The sequence below is a fragment of the Balearica regulorum genome, chromosome 1 (assembly GCF_011004875.1).
Source record: "Balearica regulorum gibbericeps isolate bBalReg1 chromosome 1, bBalReg1.pri, whole genome shotgun sequence".
Lineage (NCBI taxonomy): Eukaryota > Metazoa > Chordata > Aves > Gruiformes > Gruidae > Balearica > Balearica regulorum.
Window position 1 is genome coordinate 87525311 of NC_046184.1, and position 25890 is coordinate 87551200.

General features: G+C 41.2%; 1 protein-coding gene across 1 annotated transcript; it reads left to right on the top strand.

Annotated features, from left to right (window-relative positions):
• Positions 1 to 50: 50 nt before the first annotated feature.
• On the top strand, positions 51 to 25890 carry GDAP2 (ganglioside induced differentiation associated protein 2). The gene is made up of 14 exons (XM_075764476.1): positions 51 to 174; positions 1822 to 2068; positions 3614 to 3753; positions 7838 to 7991; positions 9537 to 9625; positions 12001 to 12077; positions 13143 to 13302; positions 14853 to 15003; positions 15974 to 16050; positions 17406 to 17482; positions 18465 to 18604; positions 19176 to 19230; positions 23984 to 24127; positions 25037 to 25890. The coding sequence occupies exons 2-14, from the start codon at positions 1893 to 1895 to the stop codon at positions 25082 to 25084; spliced, it is 1488 nt and encodes a 495-aa protein (XP_075620591.1). The 5' UTR covers positions 51 to 174; positions 1822 to 1892; the 3' UTR covers positions 25085 to 25890.

Below are 25890 nucleotides of genomic sequence, written 5' to 3' on the forward strand. Positions count from 1 at the left end.
AGCCGGCGGCCGGGCAGCACGGGTCCGGGCATTGGGGGGGCGGGGCTACTCCCGGAAGCGGAAGCCTGCGGCGGCCGCTCCGCTTTTCTGGGTGATGTCGCCGAAGCGGCGCCGACCGGGACCCTCTGGCCGGGCGGGGTTGGCAGCGGCAGCAGTAGCGGCAGCGGCCCGCCCGTGAGTTGTTGCGCCGCCTCTCCGCGAGAGCAGCCGTTGTTACTGGCGGCGGTGGCGGTGGTTCCGCGCTGATGGGGGCCGGGTGGAGTCGGGGCGAGCCGCTGACCGCTCGCCCGGCTGCCGGCCTCCCCCCGCCGGCACAAGCTATCGGCAGCGCGGGCGGGGGGTTGCAAGAGGCGGGAGAGACAGCGCCTCTCTCCCGGGCAGGGGTGCGGCACCCCGCCCAGGGGCTTCGGGCACCTCGGCTCCCGCTCGCAGCGCTTTGTTCCGCGTTCCGAGCCGGTCATCCCCGCAGGGGCCGCCTCTGCCGCAGGGGGCCCCGGGCAAGAGATTGGGGAGGGGGGCGAGGAGATAGGCAGGAGGAGCTCATGTGCACCCGTTCCTCCGTCTGCTTCTTACTGGGCCCCTGGTTTTGGCTGTTCGTCAGAGGGAAGACACCGTTGTAGATGAGCTTTTGGTTGGAGACAGTCCGACTGCTCTTACCTTCTTATTCGCTGCCTTCTTCCAAGCTCTTTGTGGGAAAAATCTTATTTAGATGCTGTTGTGGCTGTATTTGTCATAGTGTCAACCTTTATTATCCCTCACTTTGTGGACTTTTTTTTTTTCCTAGCTAATGAATGTACTTCATCATTCATGTTTCAGAATTGCTCCTTGTGGATGCTGTCTCTTCAAAATTATTTTCATTTATGAACTGTGAAAAAGGTTAAGTAGTAGCTGTGTATGCAGCAAACTGAAGTTATTTATGTGAGCGCATTTGTGCTGGCTTAATGCACTAGTATGGTTTAGTAGTTACAAGGAAACCATAGTAGCCTAGATGTTATGTGCTGGCTGCTGAAAAGTATGTTTTGGTGAGTTTGAGTCTTAATCTAGCAACCTGTGTCATCTTGGCCTTTTTAAAAAAAAAAAAAAGTCAGATGGCAGAGTTCAGTCTGCAAGTTCATTGGGCCAGTGTTCAAATTTACGACTTTGCTCTCTTTCTTGCAAAACCTATTTGGGCGAAGGGGTTTTGTGCTCAAGTGCATGACTGTGAGAACTAAGCAACTGTAAATCTTATTTGCGATGCTTCAGAATTCAGTGAACTGCAAGGGTTGTATGATTTGGGGGGACGGAGGATGTTTTCATGGCTTGCTTGGAAGCGGTTTTTTGCATTAAGGGTTTTTGGAGGTTGTGGTGGATTAGGACGTCGTTTATTTTCTTCTGTGTGTTTTTGTTTGTTTGTTTGTTTAAATATATGACCCAGGACTAGACCAAAATCTCAGAAGGGATAGATTATAGCTACCCTGCTACAAATTTGCTTTTTGTTTAGATAAAGAAATAATAATTTTCAGAAAGGCTAAGACCCTTTCTACATCTGGGAGTTTGTTTTCAACATTTTCAAAATACAAGGTCACAAGCCCGTTGGACCAATTTAATAGAGAAGATGTTATCATCTTACAGTGTTGGAAAAGGATTGGCATACCGCAAGTATTTGCGTTGCCTTTTTTGCATGCAGATAACAAAACGGAAAGAGGGAGCAGTTGAGTTGGATATCTGCTTTTTTGTTTTCTGCTAGCTGTAATTGCATTGCAGTCTTGTGAAAGTTCTGGCTCCACAGGAATTACTTTTAGTGAACAGCTGGTGACCTGATTTGATTTTCTTCCTTTAAAGCACCTGGAAGACTCCAGTGAGAATTGGAGTGTGACAAGTTAGCAGAGGAAAGGAGTTGTTGTTTCCATTCCATGGATCCCTTGGGTGCCCCTTCCCAGTTTGTGGATGTTGACAGTCTGCCAGGCTGGGCTGATGCCTATGAGGCTAAGCAGCTGGACTTTCACCAAAATCCTGTTGAAAAAGCTCAACTTGATGTTAGGTCACCTTTTCCATACAGGAAAGACATCAATGCAAAAATAATCTTATGGTAAGTTCCATGTGGCTCTGGAGTGTTTTATCATCTCTTCTCCTCATTTTCTGCAGGATCTGATTGCCTGATGTAACGATGACTGCTGTAGAATAAAACCTTTAAACCCTCTTTTCTTGAATCAAACAGTATAGATCTGGGAAGAAAATAATCTCTTTGTTCACTGTAAATCTGCAAATGTGAGATTTTTGCTCCACCATAGGTTATAAATTGCATGTTTATAGGCATTCCATGCAGCAGACTGGAGCTGTACATCCTACTGTCATACTGTATGCTTAATATTACAACCTAATTGGGCTTTGATACAACTTTTTTTAATTTAAAAAAAATATACCGTCTACTAGCTTTTTTCTTCCTTTAGTGGCTTTATTTTGCCTTCACTTTTCTGGTTTGGATCAGTATTTATTTTTTTCATGTGGTTCTTGTGGCTTGCTTTGTACTCCACCCCCTGATTCTGTGTTCTGTCTTCATATTTTCCTACCAAAAATCTGTTGATAAAGTACAGTGTGCTAAGGTGAACTTACTCCATCAGTTTTTCTTTCCTGTAACTCAGATACTTGAACCTGCTCTCTTGATGAGTAACTCTGTTAATGTGAAGAGAGAAGGATTTCTCAGGGACACAGATTCAGGGATCAGCCTGAACCTCTTTCTGGTTAATACATGCAGGAAATGGGACTGTTCATGGATTTCCTGAACCTGATTATGTAAAGAAAGAGAAGTAAAAGGTTAAACATCTCTTATGACTTGGGCTTGGATATAATAAATGTGTGCAATTTCAATTTGAATCTCTCCCTATGCGTGGGAATCGTTATTTCCCTTCCTATGCTCTTTGATCCCAAAATCTCTAATGGCTGCTGCTGTGACAAAAAGCAGATCAAAGTTCTGCTAATCCATTGTCTCTTATGCATCTCCGCCTTGTGTATCTTCTGCATGTCTGATCCTTGAACAGCAGAATGAACGTGATCAAATTGCAGCATCACAATTTTGGAACAAAAGCAATGAAAACTTGTCTAGCTGCAGTGTCCCTCTCGATCTTCAGTGGTCTGGGGAAGAGCAATAGCAGTGAGGTGCCCTGGGTAGTATGTATGCAAACTGAAAAAAGCACGTTGAAAAAAATTGTTGAAGTTTTGAAAGTGGTATACCACAAGGATTGCCTGTCCTCTTATCTGCAAGAAAGAATAGATGGGTTTTTTTGGGAACATATTGCACTCCATCAGTTTAACATGCTACTTCAGATGCTCTGCCAGCTACACTGCCCTACAGACAACTACAACACTGCCTGTTCTACATACATCACTAAGTTACTGTTGAGGCTAGGAGTTTTTAAGGAAATGATGGGTTGCATGCAATCTTTCTTCATCAGTTAGAGGCAACGGATGATTCTGCATGGTGAGCATGTTGCAGTACGATATGTTATATGGGCACTGGATTACTGTTTAGGCTTTTCCTTTAACTTGGCATTTCCTTGCTTGTCAGCACTTGTTTGAGAATATCCTGCTTAATCTTACATTTAGCCTGCAATAAACTGTTTCCTTGTTTCCTCAGGAAAGGAAATGTAGCGTTACTGAACTGCACAGCCATAGTAAATACCAGTAATGAGTCTCTCACTGATAAGAATCCAGTATCTGAAAGTATATTCATGCATGCTGGGCCTGACCTGAGGGATGAACTGCAGAAGCTCAAAGGTAAATGGCTGGAGACATTTTTATCTTACTGAAATCTATTGTCCTTGCATAGTACTAAGCATCAGGATTTGGGCATAAACTAAAATCAAGGTATACCTCCCCCCCATGTCTGGTGTTAATGTGAAATAAATGGAGGAAACACATGCCAATCTAGTCTTTTCTCTTTTTGCCATTCAGGTTACAGATCATTGAAAATCTGTGGCAGATATTCGAGTTGCTGAGCCCTTACTTTATGATACAATAATTCCCATTGTTATCTGAAGCCACTTAGAGTAGTTATCAGAGTTTTTGCTTGAGGGACCAGTGTTGTACATCTTCAGATTTTGCTCTTACCCTGTTCAGTGTGTGTATATAGTGTGGAAGACATGAGCTGAGGTTCACTGTTGTAGAAATTAAGTGGGTTCTAACATACACTTTGTGTATCATCTGTCAGGCTATTAATATACACACACAGTCTTTCAGGAAGCTATGGCAATAATAGATGGAATGATAAAACACTGCATGTCTAAATAAAGTCTTAGTGACTACTTAAATTGTTTGGTTCATTTGCCTATTCTGCAAAACAAATTGCTTTCTAATAAAGTTACAAGACCATTCCTAATGGAAGGGTGTTCTGGAAATGGATGAAGTTTGCTTTACCTAGGTTCTTTATTAACAGAGTTAATGGCTGATAATGATATTTACAAATACTCAGCTTTATTCCCAGTCCCTGTTAGATGAAGAGTTTCCTTATTTTGTGTGCGAGGAACAAATTGTTTATAGTTATCCAAGGTCATACAGTTTTCAGCTAAAAATTCACATTTCTAATAACCGTGGTACTGAGCTGGATTTTGAGACCCAATTGATCCCTGATTAATACTGCTCCCTTACTTGGGTAGCAGTTGTATCTCCTTATCATGTAGTAACAAAACAGATAGAAGAGCTATAATAGTTCTAAGACAAACTCTCAGCAGTTTAAACTACAATAGAATAGATAGCGTCTGTTTTTATAGAATCATGTTCTGCTGATTCAGCTTGCTTTTTGTGAGTAACCTGGAAATAAAACAGGAGGAAGAGTAACCATTTCCTAGGAGATGGAAAAGTCATGCTTTGGGTGGAAACAACTGTTAAAATACGGCAGATCTTATACAGTAGTTAGGACCCTGCTATGTACACCAGAACTCTTCTAAAAGAAACTTGGGTTTCTTATGTGCACTGTGAGGTGAGAAGAGAGGGACATTTCGAAGAGTCCTTAAAATTTGAGCTCTGTCAGCTCTGTAGGGAGTTTTTTGTAAAAGTTGGGCTTAGCTTCTTAAATTCTGTTTTGCCATGCTCAGTTATATATGGTTTCGTATCCTTCAGCCCTGTGATGACACTGATGTCTTTTCTCTAATGCATTCTGCAGGTTCACAACTCCCTATACATGACAGTTTTTCTTTTTAATTTGGTGACAAGAGCTTTTCAGAAATCAGTTCTTCTGTGACACTCTACTGGCCTGTTGCATGGGGGAGGAAAGAGAGGCTGGGTTACAACTTTGGCTTTTGTGCACCCTTAGTGTGTTTGTCATGGTAGCAGAAGTGGAAGGGAGCTTAGTTAAGAAATTGGTTTGATTCTTTTGTCACCTCTGCCTCCTTTTTGTGCTCTTTTCCATTTAACCTTGAACTCTTTTCATAGGACAATCTTCTTTGGGGAAAAAGTCAAAATGTATGGTTGTTGCTCTAAAGCTGTAAAATAGGCACGGTGGCAATTTTCAGTTCTCTCCTGCTTTGTTCCTGCTACTTGGTATACATTCATATTTCATAGACTCCAATAAAAAAGTAATGACCTTAAAGCATGTGACATGCTGACCTTTCAAAGGCCTTTGCTTTCTTTAAGGCTAAGCTAACTTCTGCCTTCCTGGGAACAGCGTGCAGTTTTGATTAACACGGAAATACTACAGCCAAGGTTCTAGGCTTGTAAACGAAGTGCTATTGATATATGCTTGCCTATCAAAACGTACTTGTTGCAGTCTAATAAAGACCTTCTGTAACAGCAACGTATAGTAGTCTTCCAACTCCAGTGAGAGTTTTCTCTGCTGCACAGTTTATATGGAGGATTCAGAGAAAGCTGTTCCAGTGTTTGAAATCTCATGGGATAAAAAAAATAAATTAAGATCTTTGCTTCCAGCTTTGCCACAGACCTTGACCTTATGTAGCTCACTCTACTAGCTCACCTCACCCTATATTTTCAAATAGGAATAATACTTGCTGCTTATTTTAGTTTTATAAATTTTGTAGAGATCTGCAGGCAGAAGGCATTGGGAAGTACTAAGTGTGATGTAAGTGTAGTTAGAGATTACTGATGCCACATCTGGTTGTCTGAATTTGTTAGTTTCTCCACAGAATTCACAACTATACCTCAGTCAAACTTGCTTCATTCTTTTTCACAAGGCAGTTTTTTTCCTACAGGCCTTTGCTTGTTCTTTTGGTGTTGCCTGACTTGGATGGACTGTGGAGGAAGAATAGTAACTTGATAGCTGATACATTGTTTCAGTATTATCTTCTACTTTTTCCATATTGTGCTTATTTAGTTGCTCTCTTGACCTGAGGTTTCTTAGAGGACGTGCAGTAATTCAGAAGAGTATGCTTAGTTTTAGTATACTGTTGTATTCCTTCTGATTAACCATGACAAAACAAGGTGGAGGTCTATAGAAGCTAATGACGTGATTTATTGGATCAAAAATTTTACAAGATGTTGGCTTGAAGGCAACATGTTGTTGCCCTTAAAAAGACATGCTTAAAGTTTTGAGTAAGAGAGATTCTTGACCTGGAATGTGTCTCGTTATGAAATGTACTTTCACGCATGCTGATAGCCTACCTGAGCACCACAAGGAAAAGAGTGGAGTGGGAGAGGTGAATGCTCCTGTTCAGTAGGCAGCTCCATGATTGACTTAAGCCAAGCTACTGTAGTGCTGCTGCCAGAAGGGTGGTCGCAGCCGCTTGTTCGTGTCTCCGGCCTTTTCGTGGCCCGAGAAGATCAGGTTGAAAGCTAATCCAGTGAAAATAGTAGTTTTCAGCCAGATCAGAAAGCTGAAATGCAGCTGTACAAGCAGAAGGAAGAAGGTAGAAAATGCATGTCTTTGAGGGTAGAGAAAGACTGGAAGTACTTCTTCAGCTGTCCAGAACTGAAGCAGATTAGAGTTGGATGAAGAAGGGGAGAGTTAGCAGAACTTTCTTCCAAGTGCTGAAGAAAAAAGAGGCTTCAAACACAGTAGCTGTTCTGGATTTTTTGCTATCAGAAATGTATTAACAAACTGAAGGGAATAGAGGGTCTATGTGTGTCACCAAGCATTTTGACAAACTGATTTCCCTTGCAAAAAAAACCCTATAGGAGCTAAGTATGTGTAACTTGCAGGGCATAGCCAAAAAGCACTCAAAACCAAAAAGAGGTACAGATGTAAAGTCTGCTACCATGCAGTAAGTGATCCTAGAGTATATAACTGGAAGGTACCGGGAATGGCACAACTAAACGTGTTGTTTGAACTTCTGTGCCTTCAGACTAGTCACCTAGTCTGCCAGGAAAGCTATGATCCTACTCCTGACTTGTGGATATAAAGAAGGCTACCTTGTTCTGGGAGCATAGATGAAACGAGTGTTTGATCTATTCATTTTTAATAGCTTTGCCAACAGCTGGTGGGTTTGATTAAGGAGATTTATAGTCCTTTTATCCAAAAAGCAATCTCCCCAAACCAAGTTGTTAAATTCAGAGGGACTTTTTATTGCTGGTTGTATAGCGTATTTGTGCATCAGTTCTCTGCACGTTGTTAAATCATTTCTCCTTTTAGTTTTGTATGTAGCATAGTAAGCACTGCAACATTTCCTGCAATTTCTGGTTTGTCCTTACATGCATAATTTTAAAATTTAGGGGAATGAGCACAGGTCTCACCTCCTCAACCTAACTAGTACCTGTTATGAGATAGAATGCTATCCTTAATATTTAATGTCTTAAAGCACAGACTTCTATATATGAAGTGGAGTTGTCTGACTCTGGAGGAAGTCAAGGGCTTGAATATTTCCAGCTTTCTTAGCATGACATTGGCATTTATCCTTGTGTTTATTTCTTTCAGGGTGCAGGACAGGCGAGGCTAAACTCACCAAAGGATTTAATTTGGCTGCACGTTTCATCATTCACACAGTGGGACCCAAATACAAAAGCCGGTATCGCACAGCAGCTGAGAGTTCTCTGTACAGCTGTTACCGCAATGTTCTGCAGCTCGCAAAGTAAGCACACAACTTATGTGAGGGTTTGCCATCCATGGCACATCTGTTCCAGATACTCGGGTCTGCACAGAGGCCAAATGGCTGTGAATATCTTCCCATGTATATGGGATTTGGTTAAGGACATAAGAATGTTAGTGGCTTATAGTGGTACATATCATGCCTTTTGTTATCTGTTTTGTGGCGTAGATAAAATGTGCAGAGAGATCTGATCTGGTTCAAGTCCTAAAACAGTGTAGCTAGAGCTATGCAGCATTCAGTGACTTTGGGGAGAGGCAGCATTGATAGTTGTGTTGGGCTCCGTGCTGCCAAATGCTTTAAATAATCTTGCTCAAGCAGCAACTTCATGTGTCTCTGCAGCCACGTGGACATATCCACAGGCAGATCTGACTGATGTATCAGTTCATATGTCTGGCCTCTCTGCCTGCATATAACAGCCACTTAAAATTCCGAGTTAAGGTTCAAGGTTATTTCTAAATCTACAGTTGCTGCAGATGGGTTTGTAGTTTCTCCTCTTTCATCTGTGGTATTTTCTACTTCCTCTTAGCTAACAGGTTTTTTGATCTTTCTGCTTTCTATTTTTCTGTGTTCTTTTCTATACTCTGTTCTTCTCCTGTGATGGCTGCTGTAATGGTAGCAGGCACAAATAATACCTGCACAAGAGCAATAAACTTAAAAATTTCTTAGGGTTGGGAAGATAATTCTTGCAAGTCTGGACTGTGTGTTTACAGTGCAATAGTATGTGTTTCATAATCAAGATTACAGCAAAGGTTTCTAGTATATGCCAGTTTTGTTCTGCCTCAGAAGTAACAAGCAAAGTCAGGTCTGGATCGAAACAAGTTAAAAAATTCTAATAAATCTGCTTACTGAATTCTGAGTGCCTTTCAGTCAATCTGTTCTCTAGAGTAACTTTTGACACTTGTGAAACTGTCTACCAACTCTGAGCTTGCTCAAACTCCTCTGATGACTGTTGGCAACACCTCTGCTTTACTTTTCTAAAAATGTGTGTGTCTGTTTGGTACTTAGCATCTTAATGATCTTAAAGTATGTATCACTTCAGGCCAGCGATTGTCTAATCATACCTAGGATTGAGTAAGTCACCTTGTCTGTGTCCACAAAACAAGTGATAGGTCAGGTGGAGGAACAGACTAATGTTTGCAGTAAGGAATACCTTCTTTTCCCCTACTTCTCCTCGCTGTCAATCCTATACAGGAAGGAAAGTACTTTAGAAAGGATTGCAGGGAGCTTGAGGGGAGAACTTCTTCATTCAGGATATGATAAATTGCAGGAACAACTTAGCTGAGGTGGAAGGAGAAATCTGAGAACAAACATGAGGAAACAGTGTGGAATCATTAATGGTTCCCCCTTCCTCTGCTTAATGATGGTATGTATGCATCGTGCCAAGAAAGAATGCTTCTGCATGAACCTGAAAGAGGATTGCTGCTGCATAGAGGCAGGAAAAAAAGTACTGGTGTTATCTACTGTACTGTCAGACATTTGTTCTCATTTGACCGTCCGTTAATTTGGTTTTCTTTTTCTGGATTTCAGGGAACAGGCAATGTGCTCTGTAGGATTTTGCGTCATTAACTCCCTGAAAAGATGCTATCCCTTGGAGGATGCAACCCATATAGCACTGCGTAAGTTTGTTGGAAAGTGTTGTAAACTGGATGGCAGTATTCAGCAAATCACATACCACTGACAAACTGCTGTTGATAGGGAGAAACCTTTATTTTAGGAGGCTGTAGTTTGTTAGAGGCCGTAAAAAGACAAAGCCTTCCATGGTTGATCAGGAAATGGAGGATAAAAACAAATGATCCTTTCTTTGTTGAGAGGTTATCAGTAAAGATCCATGGGAATCTGTGCTGGAACTTGCAGTCTTCAATATATTAATTAATAACCTGGAAAAGATGCTGAACAGTGAAGTGAGAGAGTTTGCTGGTAATTGAAAATTGTTCATAATAGCAAAGATGTGGCCTTACTGTTAAATAGCTCTAGACCTCAAGCAACAGACTGAATTTTATCTGCCATTTTAGTGTCATCAGCATATCCAAACATAAAGTGATAGTCTTCCCCCACTGACCCACCCATATATGCTTCTGCCTTTGCATGCAAAATGATGGGCTAATCCTAGGAAGCCAAATCTTGAGATTGTAATAGTTCCATGAAAACAAGTTCACTGGAGTTCAAAACAGCAAGCTGAGTAAGACACAACAAAACAAAGAATGTTATGCTATAAATCTGTGTTTTGTCCACCCTTTAAAGCTGCACATTCAAAGGAATATAGCAGAACTAGAAGCTGAGGAGGTCAACAACGATAGGGAAAGGCAAGAAATATATAAGTAAGATTAAGTCTTTTTCAGACTGGAATACACTGAACTTGAAGGGAGTATGATAGATGTCTATAAACTCATGAGTGGCATGGAAATGGTGAGTAGGAATCAGCTGTTCACTGTCTCCCAAAATAAGAACCTTCAAAGAATGCTAGTATGAATCAGGTTCAGAACAAGCGAGGGGAAATGGTTCTTATGCTTATGCTTTTTTTTTATGGAACTTCTTACCAAAATGCATTGCAGATGCTAAAAGTTTTCAAATGAGTTTGGGTTCAAGAGGAAACTGTATTAGAGAAAAAAATTAAGGCTACTAAAAACCAATTAGAAAATTTCTAGGCTGACAGTACTTAAAGAATAGAAAAGTGCTTAGAGAAGAATATTACATACTTGCCTGGGTCTTTGTTTTCCCTTTTCTCTTTTGACTTTTTCATTTCTGTTGGCCTGCTCCCATCTGCTTTCCACCACCACCACCCAGTCCCTGCACCTTCCTGCATGGTACTCCTGCACAATAGGAAAGTTACTGCGAGTGGAAGGAGAGGGTTTTCCTCTTGCTATGCAAGCTGACTGGAGAAATCTTTCTCGCCCTCTGTTTTAGCAGAGGTGCTGATGCTGAAGAAACAGATTTGTCGGTTGTTTTCTCTGCTACCTGCCTGTTACGTGAGCATATGTTTTCAGATGTCTCAGGTTCAGAAAACTGTTTGCTGTGGAACTGCACAACTGCATTTTTCCTGTAATGTTGTGGGTCAACCCAATTATACATGAATTCCTGTACAGGAAATATTTGAGAATAGCTCCTTTTATTTCCTCTGCTCGCTCTTGAACTCGTGCTAATGTATTCTCTGTAGGGTAGACTTCTTTCCTTTATTGCTCTTTTCTGTTGTCTCTGTAGGGCTATATGCTACTTGATAAAATACTGCTAGACCAACCTACTTGTTTGGACACTTTCTCTTGGCAGTCTGACAGGAAAGCACTTGAAAATTCTGACATGTCAAGATTATTGCAGCTCAGGGACCTGTGTACAAGGATATGTCTGACTGGGAGCTTGGTTACAAAACATTTTTTTCCCTTCAGCTGCAAATGCTTAGGAACTTCACTGTGTCCCTGGATTATGCTAAAGCTTTGCGAGAGTCCAAAAAAAAGTGATAGAGGAAATAAATTCTATCATGATTTACCAATAAAATTTTTATGTGCCTTTTTGGCATAGCTGACCCCAGAGGTTTTGTGTGGCTGACACTCTCTTGTACCAGCTTCTGCTGTGGCTTCCTTATCTTGCTTTCCTGATAACTTAGGGCACAGTAACTTGTTCTAGGAATACCTGGTTTTGGCTGTTTGCACAAGACTCTGTAAAGGAAGAATTTGTCTTGATTTTGCAGGGCCATAGAATCATATTCCACAGACTGAGGAATACCTAATAAGCTAAGATCAAACAGACACTTTTTCTCTTTTTGTATCCATCTCTAAAGTGAGAAGCAGAAGAGAGTGAAGCTGGAACTTCCAGCATGCCAAGCAACTCATTTGGTGTGTTAAACTACCACTTAGTCTACACTTGCATACAGCCTGTGGAGTTCTGTTGTATGAGGAGAGAGATGTGTCTATTCTGCACTCTGACTTCCTAACTTGTAGTCATGTGTGTAAATGTCTTCTCCCGTTTTGCTAACTATATTTAATCTTCTTCCTTGCAGGCACAGTTAGAAGGTTCTTGGAGATTCATGGAGACACACTGGAGAAGGTGGTGTTTGCAGTCTCTGAGCTTGAGGAGGTATCTCCTTGATGTTTATCCCACGAAAATTCATGGGCATGTTTGATCTTCTCTGCAGCAGTATTAACTTGTGCATTGCAGAGCTGAATTTGGATTTCCCCTTCAAATCACATAGACTTTTGGTCTAACAGCATCCTTCTGTTTCCTAGTAGCATAGTGTCTTTCCCAGTACTGTTTATGCTCTTAGCAGTCACTATGGACATATTCAGAATCTTTCCACTTCTGTGTTCCTGAGCCATAAACAGGAGCTGATACTAGAGGTTATAGCATGCACTTGTGCTGGATGGGATCTGCCAGCCAGAAGGGAAATTCCTCCTTAAGCAATGCTGCTTCTCTTGTGCTAGTTTAGCATGCCCACAGATCACCTACAAACATCTTAAACTTGGCTGCTGGCTTGTTGAAATAACAAGCTTCACATTTAATGATCTGTGTTCAGACAAATGCTAGCAGTTTGAACATTGACTTCTCTTGTATATCAGACTTGCTAATGGCTGTTCCTGGGCAGAACATCTGCTGTGTTCAGGTTCTGTGGCATCCAGATGAGGAAAAGAACTAACGTGCTGGGGTTCTAAAACTGCTAATCAGTTGGAGAGAACACATGAAGTATTACAGTGTTCAGTAGAGACTTTTCACTATTTTCCTCTATGTGGGGAGAGTTTCTCTTGGCTGGTTGTTGGGGGTTTTTTTTTCCCCCTGGTGAGATCACTAAAGGTGATCTGTGTAGTGGTGTGTTTTAATGTAAGCAGCCTTTGCTGAAGTCTATCATCCATGCGTATTGTAACTTCATTACAAAGCTAAAGTATCTGCAATCTACCTGAATTCATGCAGGTTAAAGCAGCGTCCTCTCAGGGCCATTTTTCAGTATGGCAAGAAAAAAAAAAAAAAAATATAACCTTTATCGAGGTTATCTGCCTTTATTGCCAGGTAGCAGCCCAAAATAAGCCATTGAAGGGCATGGTGCTTTGACCCCAAACCTCTGAGAACATCGCTGCTACAAGGACAGGTGTTACTTAACTGAAGAGCAAGGATGCATGATAGACCTTCACACATTTTTCTTATTTGTAGGCCACTTACCAGAAGTTGCTGCCTCTGTATTTTCCAAGATCATTGGAAGAAGAGATACAATCCTTGCCTTACCTCCCTGCAGATATTGGCAATGCAGAAGGAGAGCCTGTAGTACCAGAGCGGCAGATCAGGATTACTGAAAAGCCGGGTGTTCCAGACGGTAAGTTCTTAACTTTGGACTAAGTATCTCTGTGTGAAAGTAGATGGAAAACAAGGCAGGCTTCCTACCTCACCTCACCTAAGGCAGGATATAATGAAGACAGTTGTCAAGCTGCCTCATTCTTCATGTGTTCCACATCAGTAACTTCTGCTTTCTGCCTCATCGTGTAGAGCAGTATGGTTAGAGGATGTGGTAGAGCTGTTGTTCTGTCTTTTTTTTTTCTTGCGGGGGGGGGGGGGGAGGTGGGGAAGTTCATTCCCTCTGCAAATTTTTTTTTCTCAAGGTAATTAGCAGCTTTGCAGGGCTTTTTTTCAGAATCTTGTGCAACCCCTAACTTAAAAAGTCATTATTCTTAATGGTCTATTAGCAAAATGTTGTTTATATATTAGCAAATCTTGTCTCAAGATTCTGTTCGTACAGCATGTGCCTGAAAATAGTAGATGCTCAATGAAAACTAGGAGAAAGTCCCTAAAAAATAGAGGAACTAGATCAACCCAGAGATTGCTATTTGGGAAATGGCTGTGAAAGCTCAGTGAAAAAAGTCTGTTTGTAATATTAAGTAGTGCTATGAAAATTTTACACTTCAGGCAAAGCCTTAAACCTCAAAAGCAGATAACTTGGAGTGGATTTCAAAGGTTTTCTGTTTTCACATGGCCAGTTTGGATGAGGCTGAATTTGCAATGAGGATACAGACAACTTAATTTTCCTGTTCACAGTTGGGTATCTGATGTACCTACTCCTGCTGATCAGATTCCAATCTTTTTTTTTCCCCCTGTCCAAACTGCTGATTAGAGTGGTATTTGCAGCTGTGGCTTGTTTTGCATGTGTAGGAGCCAATGGGTATAGCACAATCCCACACTTGTGTCCCATTGCTACTGTAGTACATCACACTAAAACTGGAAAACTCAATTCCCATCCAGATTGCCCAGAGGAGTGGTGCTAGAAGCCTCAGCAATATTCCTTGATGACATCAAGTTCAGTGGAGCATTCTGGTATTGTCACCAGCAAGCACACCCATGCTCTTGTAATTCATCACACAGTCGTGTTGTAAACAATACTCAAAATAGTCAAACTCAGGTTACCCCTAGCTCTATAGCATCTGTTCAAGCCGTGTCAATGATAGAAAAAGTGAGCCCTTTCTACAGTACAGCTTCTAAACTGAATAAAGCTGCAGCATCTGTCCTTCTGCATACTTATTTTTCCCCCTATGACAAGTAGGACAGCTGTAAAGCCCAAGTCTTTCTCTCCAGACTTTATTTTCTGAGAGAGTTAACCATTATCTCTTTGTTACAAGCTGATGACTAGAACTTGCCCAGTTAGTTTCCAGGCAAACCAACATTTAGGGGAGCGTGTAGTTGTCAATCACATGCTATAATCTATCAGTGGTATTGGTGAGCTATCTGAGCCCCATCATGGTACGTTGTGGGGTTTTGTGTTAGTTTGTAGCATGCTGACTGGGTTGGCTCACTGAAATATATAGCAGTTTATCAGTGGCGTTGCTGTCCTGTACACAGCTTGAACATTTTACACTACTTTTGTTTCTACTGCAGATGCTTCAGATGAAGAGGGTCTGGAGGCAGATTTGTCTTTCATTGGTTCCCATGCTTTTGCCCGCATGGAGGGAGACGTTGATAAACAGAGGCGCCTCATCCTTCAGGGACAGTTGTCAGAGGCAGCACTGCAAAAACAGCATCAGAGGAAGTGAGAATTTCCTTGTCTGCGTGAATGCTTTGCATTAGTTAGCTGTTCAGAGGACCAACCCTTATGATGATTTTATTATCTATAAAGCCTAATCTTCTGGCAAGGAAATACAGATAAAGCTTGGTGGTAGCCAAGAGGTGGTAGCCTCTTTGGCCTGAAGGGAGAAGGGAAGGGGCAATAGGAGGAAAAGGGAAGCTAGTGATGAACCCACTAGCGTACCCAGGGCACCTGACCAGCTGCCTTATCTCTATGCCACAAGATGTCACTGTTTTGTCACCGCTTTTTGTAGTGGGGTTATTTGCATCAATGCTGCCCACTTGCTTCTGAGGCTCTGGGCAGATAGCAAAACATTTTTCATTTATCTTTCAAAACAGAAAAATAAATAAATGAATGCTGAGGCTTTTTTCCTTATCCTCCTCCCCCTCTACTAACCATAATGTGCATGATCACTTTCTTAGAAGCCAGTTCTATGCTGGAGTCCACTTGAGGCATGATGCTTGGCTTGTTTTGTTAGATGAGGCACTAAGTTGTTCATCATTCAAACGAGAAAGAAAATCCATATGTGACACTGGTTGCTGCATAGTCATAGTCAACTTCTAGACTTTTAAAGAAATTATCTTTATTTTTCCTAATTATTTTTAAACACTGAGGTATTTAAATGGAAAAAACTCTGAGGTCTTTTCAGCCCAAATGCAGTGCCACTATAGTTACTAGTTGCTGCATATTCATTGCCCTAGTGAAAATCATTAGGTATGTAACTAAGACACTCAAATCTCTCTTCCCCCCGCCCCCCAACACTTCTTTCTTTGACCTATAGAGCAACTATCAAGTTGTTAGAAAACCACAACATTAGAGAGAGGGCTCAGTCAGAAATGGCTTGTTTTGACCTTCCCTTCCCATATACCTCTTCAGGCTTCTAATGCTAATCCAAAGGGGGATTAGATCTGACCAGATGTTTTTAACTTTCTAGTTATAATCGCTGGCTGTGTCAGGCAAGAGCTGAAGACCTTTCCGATATTGCTTCTCTTAAAGCCTTGTACCAGACAGGTAAGTTCAGGGTACTGATGACTGATGTATATTGTCTTAAAGTAAAAATACAAAATGTAATTTCTTTGGCACTGAGTACAGAATAAGTCATGTTACTAAGCTAGAAGCCTGGCCAAGAACTAGGCAACATCTCTGCAGTAAAGCAGGAATTCTCTCTTGATTGGCTTTGAAAGACTGTGTGGTAAACTCCCAAACTGCTCCACTTTAACAATTTGAGAATACATGCATATCCTGAATTATCTGTAACTTTAGATGTAAATCAGTACTGTTAGATTAAGTCAATGCATAAGGTGCTCTGTATGACATAATTTGTAACAAAGAAATGAATGTTGCTTTCAGATGATAAGTGTAGAGAATAAGCAGTTACCAAAGCAACTTTTAACACAGCTTTCCTGAACAAAATGGCTTGCTTTATTTCCCTCAGGTTAGGTACGTGTTGCTCTCCTCTGTAGGCGTCTCCTAGTACTAATGGCTGAGTACCACAGGCAGCACATCTTGCAACCTTGAGTTCAGTGGATGGGGAGATTAGGGAGAGATTCAATGACCCAATGGAGAGTTCAGTGGAAGAAAATAGCTGTGAGGTCCTTGTAGCCTAGGAAGCAGAGGTGGGGAACCTGTACTCTTCAGTTCACTTCTACTCTTTAGGTAGCATCATGCTCAGACGTAAAAACTTGCCGTAGTCCCAGTGGCTTATTGCTGCTTTACACCACGACAGGGAGAAACAAGCAAGTAGTCAGGCTCTCAAAAGAATAGCTGTGTTCCTGCAGAGAAGGTCTGTTCAGCACTTCGGCTGATATCTTTGGCCTCCTGAAAATCCAGATACTTACCTTGATCTTTGTGCAAATACCAAAATTGTGAGATACCTTCTACTCAGTACGTGCAATTTTAAATTCTTTTGTTTGCCTTAGACAAGGCTCTGTGGGCTGTAGAAGGTCCATAAGGTGTGCTCTGGGAATCTGTGCATTAGAGTTCAGAGCTAGGCTTCTAGGAAGAAGTCATCTTTGGTGGTAGAACTGCAAGTGAAGGTTTGGGGTTTTGTTTGTTTGATTTTTTTTTAAATAAAAACCATGTTATTACCTGACATTTAGATAAACGTGACATACACAGGCAACATAAAATTACAGTCTTTAAGACTTAAGTTTCTTAGATGTGATGCACCTGGTTTTGGATCAGAATAGCTACTGGTATAGTGAGAACAGTGACTCTAAGTGTATTTCCTCTGTTGTTAAGATGGAAACCAGATGCATTGCAAAAATTCTGAGCTGTGGCTGGTTCTCCCTCGTTTGAAAGGGACCAACTCCAAAACCTGGCACAACTGAGACAAGTTTAGAGACATATTTTTCTTTCCTTTGTAGGTGTAGATAACTGTGGCCGCACAGTGATGGTGGTGGTTGGAAGGAATATCCCTGTAACATTGATAGACATGGAAAAGGTAAGGCTTTGTAAAACTCAAGTTGTCTAGGTTCATTGTGGTTTAGCCCCAGCTGGCAACTAAGTACCACATGGCTACTTGCTCACTCCTTAACCCCTTCCTGGTAGGATGGGAAGGAGATTCAGAAGAAGAATGTAAAACTCATCGATTGGGATAAGGACAGTTTACTGGGACCACAAAGGAAGAGGAAAATTACAACAACAGTACTAATAAAAGAATATACAAAGTGGGTGATACACAATGCAATTTGCTCACCACCTGGAACCTGATGCCCAGCCTGTCCCTGAGCAGTAATCCCTCTTCCCTGGCCAGCCCTCCCCCTTATAGACTGAGCATGATGCCATATGGTATGGAATACCCCTTTGGCTAGTGTGGGTCAGCTGTCCTGGCTGTGTCCCCTCCCAGCTTCTTGTGAAAATTAACTCTATCCCAGCCAAAAACCAGGACAAGGCTGAATACGAATGTTCAGAATGTAAGAGTGATTATAAGGGTAATTCAGTGTTAATAATAGAAACATTATCTGTAGAAGACTTAAGAGATTAAATAGAAACTATTTTTGTAGGCAGATAAAAATGTATTCCTTTGTAAAGCTTTCTGTGTGTTACAGTGGCTTTTTTTCAAGGAGGAACTGGACTATTTTTTAGAAAAACAGGCCTAACATGGACTCCTTTTTCTTCTCAAGAAGAGACTTGTCCTGCTTCTATAGCTGCCAAGACACGAAGAGTGAAATGTAATGAGTCAAATTAGTTTTTCATGGAAACAGCAAGAATTTATCTCCATATGTGAGGTCATCTAGACAAAAAAAAGGCATCTAAGTTATCACAGTCAAGTTGCAGACTTGGAATGTTCATCTTGCTTTTGTAGCTGAAACCACCCAACCTCATGATTTCTGATTTGTCAGTGAATTAAAAGAAGCATATTAAGATGTAATACAACCGTGAAAGAGTTCTTTGCAAATATAAATTTAATTTCTTTGTCTCAGGCTCTTCTGTATTTCATCCACGTCATGGATCATATTGCAGCCAAGGAATATGTCCTGGTGTACTTCCATACGCTCACAAATGATTACAATCAACTAGACTCTAATTTCTTGAAGAAACTCTATGATGTTGTTGATGCCAAGTGAGTGCCAATAGGAAAAGAACCCCTTCTGGTCATCTTCTGTGCTATGCAAACATTTGTCATCCCCTGTATCTGGTTTCCCATTTATTTGTTAGAGAGTTTTGCTGGGACAAAGACCTAAATAAACAACAAAGGCAAGAGGAAGGAAGATATGGTTTCTTTCCTTCTCAAAACCATCTGTTAAACCAGGAAGTTCTGTCATCTAATCTCCCTTCTGGAGCAGTTAGAGAGGCATATTGTCTGTCTCTATCCAGAGGTGGAGCTTCTGGAGCCTGGCTTTGTTAAAAGTATGTTGGTAGTTGTGAGGAAAGAGGCTCAGGTAACCTTGGCAGTCATAATTTGTCCATAACTTTCACTGTCCACATAAAAGACTGCAGGCTATAATGTCTTTACCTGAAAAATAATCATTCTGCTTCCCCCTCCCCCTTTACATTAACTTATATTAGATCTAACTTTGTAAAATTACATCACGGGCACTTACGCGAAGTGATCTGTGTTTTTACGTATGTTGGGTTGTGTAGGTGACCCTAATTAGAAATCACTTAAAGAATTTTTTCTTTCTCTAAACCAGGTACAAGAGGAACTTGAAGGCACTGTATTTTGTCCACCCAACATTTCGTTCAAAGGTGAGGTAAATAGTAAAAAAGAAAAATATATTTCAGGTGTTGGTGGAGTAGCATGTAAGACTGTAGTATGAGGAACATGGAGGTATATGGAAAACTTCCAAAATCAGGCAGTGTCTTCTGGCTCCACGGTCAGAACTTGAAATTCATCCCCATCTTTGGTCGAGCTGTAGTCTTCCAACCTCAGTGGAAGCTGAACTCCAATGCAGTGCAGCAACCTGCACCCTGTTTTGTGTGTGCTGTGAACAGAGAGAGGCGGAAGCTTTGGATCCTCTTTCTTTCAAAGAGAAACATTTTGTCCTTTTTCCTGCTGTCTTGTTGGCAGGGTGACAAACCATGACCAAAAACTCTGGGAATTCTTTCTTCTGTAGTTCGTTTCCTGGATGTTTCACCTTCTGTTTCCCCACAAGAGGTATTGCATGTGTGCTACATATCACTTAAGAGCTGCCCTGGTAAGGGCAGAGGCCGATGTGTCAAGCAGCACTGAGATTAGTCAGGATTACAGAGTGTGGAGTAGCAAAGAAGGATGGGGAGAATGTCTTTGTGATGGAGTGCAGAAAAATTCTGTTAATCTTTCAGGAGATGAAAAACTGAACTCATGAAGCAGTAAGATATTATCCTTGGCTATGATCTGTGTGGGGCAACAGAAGATGGAGCTCGCTCCCTTCTGTACTTCATGTGTACTACTCATATTGCAGCAGTATGAGTACTTCGGATGAACTAAGCGTCAGCAGCAGCCTTTCCTAAAATATTTGTTTGTCCTCTTAAAACAGTTAGAAATGTGATCCTCCATGTTCACATCAGATTAACCTCTGTGTTTATTCTGCTTTTTGCTGATGTTGATCAAATTTGAGAAGATTATACGCCTGGAAAAAATCATCTGTTTGCACATGTTCAGCAAGAATTTCTTTGCTATATTTCCAGGGTGTCCTTTCTCTGCATGTGCACATCTGGGACACCATGAGACTTAGAGCTTCCTTGTTTTTATGTAGATGAGACTGAGGCTTCCCAACAGCATACCTTCCAGTTTCTGTCAGGATCTTAATTATTCCCACAAGGTACAGATCTGAGGTCTGAGTGCTTGAATTAAAACTTCCAGCCCTGATGCTCCTCAAAATGCAGGAGCTGGCATAGAACATTACTTAGGTCAGAAAGGCGAGTGGGAAAGTTGAAGCTAGGAAGTACTAGTGTTTTAGATTCTCAGCAGCACTTTGTCTCCCCCCTCTCTTCCTGTACATTTCTATTTGGTTGAGAAATGTTTGGGGTTTTTTTGTTGGAGGATGAGAACTCGTGTTCACTAGCCTATTGCCGTGTTCTCTGTCCCTTTGGGAACTGCAGTGGGACTTGACAGATCTGTGGGGCATGCAGATAGTTGGTGGGAAGCAGGGAGAGTTCTCTAACTTGCTGGAAATGGAATTGGTTTGTATCCTATTCTAGCAGCACAGCTGGAGGCAAAAAAGGATATGTGTGTCCATGTCTTTCTGCCAAGCCTGTTCCCTAACTGAAAGACAAGTGGGATTGCTGCTGGCTATCGCAGAGACCATCAGCTTATGAAACACAATGGGGAATATGCAGCAGAAAGTCATGGTGGTGGAGGTGGCTGCTAAGAGGGAATAATTTCGGGTTTTTTTCTCCCCTCCTCTTTTGGCTATTTCAGGGCTGTTGTCCCCATGGAAGATTGCTAGCTCGGAAGCCTCAACTATCTTCAAAAATGTTTGGCATATTCATCTTCCTATTTGGAGCACTGACTTCCTCCCCTAGAAGTAAAGGAAAATACCCCATGACCGAAATGCAGGAGGAAGGCTTGTGTATTCATGCAGCTTCCCAAACATCACCCTTGTACATATATCTCATTCTTATATCTCTGATATAAATTGTCCATTTTACAGCAGTATTTAATCCTAGCACAGTGGATGGCTGCCATCTGTTAGAGTTGCTTTGCTTATTTCTGGGCTAAAAGGAATCAAGAGGCTTTTCGTCATGTCTCTTGGAATCTCATGTGGCCCTAGAAAACAAGCAGTGTTCTCAATGTACTTTATGGTGCCAACCATGATTCTTTCTTCAGTTTCTAGGTACGAAACTGTTCTGAATTATGTATATTCTGAGGATAATTGCCCGTCTAGAATATATGGGGTTTGGTATGCAGGGAGGAAGGTTCAACACAGAAGCAGGGTGTATCACTGCACAATCTGTTACCGTACACTGATCCTGCCTTATTTGCGCTTTGATGTGAGCGTTCGTGTGATCTGTGAAGAACTTGATTCTCATGTGCTGTTGAAAGGTAACCGTTCTTGTGATGAAATCACAGCGTAGGCAACAGCGGTTTTTTAGACCAGCAGCAACTCTTGCTGCGTGAACACTTCACCACCAGGCCTTAGATTGTGATACCCTTGAAGTGCTATCACAAGTTCCTTTGTACTCTTGCATGTAAATGTACTTCTGCTTGTTATTGCTATAGCTGCTGATATATAAGTAAAGGTCTCTTTGAGTGAATCCTCTCAGCTCCCCTCTTCCGAGAGCTCTCCAAATGAAGCTTTTTAGAGCTTGTATTCTGAGTTGAAGCGTCAGTGGATGGATCTGACACAATCTCACCCAGAGAAATTTTGTTTTTGTATATTTGGTAACTTGGTTGTGAATCAAGAATGTTTCAAAACTGAAACATACCTGAATACTCAAATTAGGTATTCATAATCATCATAGTCTTTGTATTTATCATGAACAATTTTTGTCTTGTTTTTCTGTAGGAGTCATAAAAGCAGTTTCTGGACATCAGGTGCCAATATAAAGGTTGTTGCAAATCATTTACGGCTTTTTTTACACAACATCTTTCCAATTGTAATAAAATTTCCCAGATTTTACTAAGTTTCTCTATGGGGTATGACCCAATTAAGAGATCGGTGACACACTTTATCTGTGTTTTGCTCTTTTTATGAGGGAAGGATATCTGATACTTTAACGCTCTGGTTTTCTAGCTTGGCGGTGACTTTGATAGACTCTTATTCAAATTCAGAACTGCAGGACAAGAAAAATGAAGGAAAACTTCAGCAGATTACTAGATTTTGCTTGACTACTCTGGTATAACTTACTCTGCTTTCAGTGCATTAACAGGGATTTGGTTTAAATTACAACTTCTATGTTCTCTTACCAATAAGGAAATAGCTGCTCTGGTATTACTGTTTCTATAACCTGTGATTATTGAGAATGGAGATAATAGAAAAATTCTCTAGGAACATTTCTGCCCCTCTTCTTTTTTTTCTGTATTACTGGGTAAGATGTGTCAAACTGCGATGGCTTGTGTACTGAGGGGATCACTTTTCCTGATAACAGTTTTTGTGATGGCTGCAAAAATATTCTGTTAGGCTTTTATACATTAAACATCCATAGCTATTTTGTTTAATGATTGTCACTCATAATAGGCCTTGGAATGCATGCTTCTTTGGTACAGGATTGAGAACGTATTTTTCACTCAAACTGTCATCCAGTGTCACTCATAAGAGGTCTTGTTAGAAAAATATAGTAAATAATGGATACCAGTAATAATCTGTCTCCTTGCTTTCTGCTAACAAATCCCTAATTCTGCCCTTAAAATAATGAACTGATCTTAAATGTCCTGTCCTGTTCTTTATCTCCTTTTCTCTTTTTCATTGTTCCTTTCTCATGAAAATATGCTGTTCTGAGGAGGCAGCATAGTTATTCCAGGACAGATTTTAGGCATCAACTTTGTCTTCCAATGTTGTGTTCACGGAGATCATTTTTATTGACCTGATGTTTCAGTTTATTTGAAACTCCCACTTTCCTTGAGGCTTTTCATGTGACAGAATGGTCAAGGTTGGAAGGGACCTCTAGAGGTCATCTAGTCCAGCCCCCCTGCTCAAGCAGGGTCAGCAAGAGCTGGTTGCCCAGGACCGTGTGAGTGGTCCCTAATATGAGCATTTGTGACCTGTAGAACAGGTTTTTTTCTTTCCCTTCAGCCTGCCAGGAAAAGACTAGATAAGAAATAAACAAAAAGTAATATACTGCTTAGTTTTGGAGAACGTGGGTTGAAACGTAAAAGCTTGTGCAGTCAATCTAAAAAGGAATATTTAATAACTTGTAGAAGCATCAATGGCATCTTACTGGCCTTTGCAAAACAATAATTCCTTATCCTGTTTATATCCAAAAGAGACAGAGGTGTGAATACTTAAAGTAAAATCTTGTAGAATAAGTCGATAAGGCTTATTCTCATAGAATAAGTTGATAAGGCTTTGATAAGAAATGCGGTAAAACAGCCAGCCAGCCTAAAGCAGAGATGAGATTTCAATAGGACCTTTGAACAGCTGAAAGTCTCTCTCTTTCCCTTGAACTGCCTTTTCTGTGAAAGCTTGAAGGCAAACAGTTGAAAATGCTTCTATCGGATATAGAGTCAAATAGGTCATATTCTGAGCTGGCTAAACTGGAAGTGAAAATGTGCCACAATACAGGTGGCTTTTTGAAGACAACTAACAGAACAGCTGTCAACTCTTGTACAGTAGAACAGGATCTTAAACTGACACTTGGGGAGGAGTGAGCATGGAGTCAGAAAATGCAAACTTGGAAGTGCTCAAGACAGTGTTTGCTAACAGTCAGTGGCGTGTACTTCCTGACCTTGCTGTGTTATTGCCGTGATAGTAGTGTTTCAAGTTTAACTCAAGCCTGTTGATCTATGGAGTATTATGTTGACCTTGAAGGTTTTGAAGCAGCACCATCTTAATTTTTTTGTTTGGTTTTTTATTTTCAGGTCTCGGCATGGTTTTTCACAACCTTTACAGTCTCAGGGCTAAAGGACAAAATCCACTATGTGGAAAGCCTTCAGCAGTTATTCACAGCCATACCCCCAGAACAGATTGATCTCCCCCCTTTCGTCCTCGAGTATGATGCCAGGGTAAGTGATCGCATGTGGCAAGCATGAGTCTTTGCTCCTAAGCATAGTTCTTGTGCTTCTCCCATTCTGCTCTGCAAGAGCTTTGAAGGGGCTGACTTCCACATCTTAAGAATGAGGAGAAGAAAGGGTTCCTGGCAAGTCTAGTTGTTCTTCTGTGAGTAACAATTTTCTTAAATTATTTCTTTCTCTCCGAGTAGAGGGCTTGGCTAAGCAGCAGACTCTTTTCCCAATAGAGCAGTCTCCTATGTGCATAAAAGGCAGACTGCCTTTCTTCAGCCAAGAACTGTAACATAACACACTAAGAGCCTGTGGACAAGATAAAATTCATGTTATATACCTGCTGTATACCTCACACTGACTGCAAAAATAAATACTATCTGTGTTTCATCTTCCCTGTCCCATGTTATCAACAAGCATGCAGCAAGGTGGGGTGGGGGAAGCAGTGAGGAAAAATGGAAGTGTATGAGGGTGCCTTGCCTTTGTGTTGGTCCCTCCTCCTCCTCCTCTTCCTGTCTTCATCCCAGGTCTCTAACCTGGAATGAATATGGTTTGCATTGGCCAAATCCTTCCGAAGAGGATGTGCTGTAATAGCCAGAGCTGTGCGTCTGCGTAAGCCACTTTGTCTTGAGTGACTGGCTATGTTAGCATTTGTGGCTTCCTTGCATCACAGCTTTGGCTTAATGGCAGAATTGTAACTTGCACTTTTTCCTAAAAATAGAGGCAAACTCAAGGCCTATTTTTGCCTGTGTACCAGCACAATCCTCTCCTGGGTGAATTGCAGCAGTCACCGTACTCATGGAAGACAAAGCCAGGACTACCTGTTTATTTCTGCCTCTGTGTAATCATCCATTGCACCAAGGTGTATTGGAGAAGACTTTTGTTCAACTGCTCATTCTGTTCTCATTTCAGGAAAATGGGCCTTACTATTCTTCTTATCCTCCGTCCCCTGACTTGTGATCTGCAGTCCTGCGATGCTGCTGGTTTCCCATGGATCTAATGACCTGATGCCTGCCAAAACCTGTGCATTTGCCCATGTACAGAACTCAGAGAGAGGGTTTTCCTCCCCCAGCTCTGGTATTTTTTTACTGATAAGATATTTTCAAGCACTCAAGCAATCAGAGAACTTTATGCCACTGTGAACTGTACAACTATTTCAAATATATTTATCCAATGGAAAAGTTGATTTATATTTATCCAATGGAAAAGTTGATTTAAAGGTTACTAAGTGCATTTTATTTTGGTTGGTTTTCTTGTTGGTTTTTTTGTTTGTTTGTTTTGGTTTTGGTTTTTTTTTTTTTTTTTTTTGGAAACTGTTACATTTATTCCTGAACAGACTTTCTCTTTTCTGGGAAATCCATCAAAAGCACTTGATCATGTTTTTAACTTTTACCATTTTCCAGCTCCGTTTGCAATACCCATTTCTGACTGGCCTGTACAAATATTGTGCAGTACTAGCCTGACAGATTGCTCATCATATGGTCTCTGTGTTTCACATCTGATTACTTTCCCTTTCCGTTAGTGCTGATTAGTTTGGTCTTGACCCAGCAAAAGTATCTGGAATTGGGAATGCCGTGTCTGCAGGCTGAACAAAACACTACAGCCAAGCCAAGGTTACTGCAAGACTTAGTACCATAAATGCTAGGTGAGCTAGGAGCCGTGGTAAAGTCCCTGTCAATTTTCATTGGATGATGTGACATGTCAGGATGCCACTACCCTCCCAGTAAGAATAAAATTGAAAAGCATTTGCAGTTTCTTTGCTCTAA

What these genes read in the sequence shown, in the direction of transcription:
- GDAP2 (XM_075764476.1), top strand. Translation starts at nt 1,893, where the DNA reads ATGGATCCCTTGGGTGCCCCTTCCCAGTTTGTGGATGTTGACAGTCTG. An exon ending in AATGTTCTGCAGCTCGCAAA is followed by an intron (nt 7,992 to 9,536) that starts GTAAGCACACAA and finishes TCTGGATTTCAG; the next exon opens with GGAACAGGCAATGTGCTCTG. An exon ending in TATGATGTTGTTGATGCCAA is followed by an intron (nt 18,605 to 19,175) that starts GTGAGTGCCAAT and finishes TCTCTAAACCAG; the next exon opens with GTACAAGAGGAACTTGAAGG.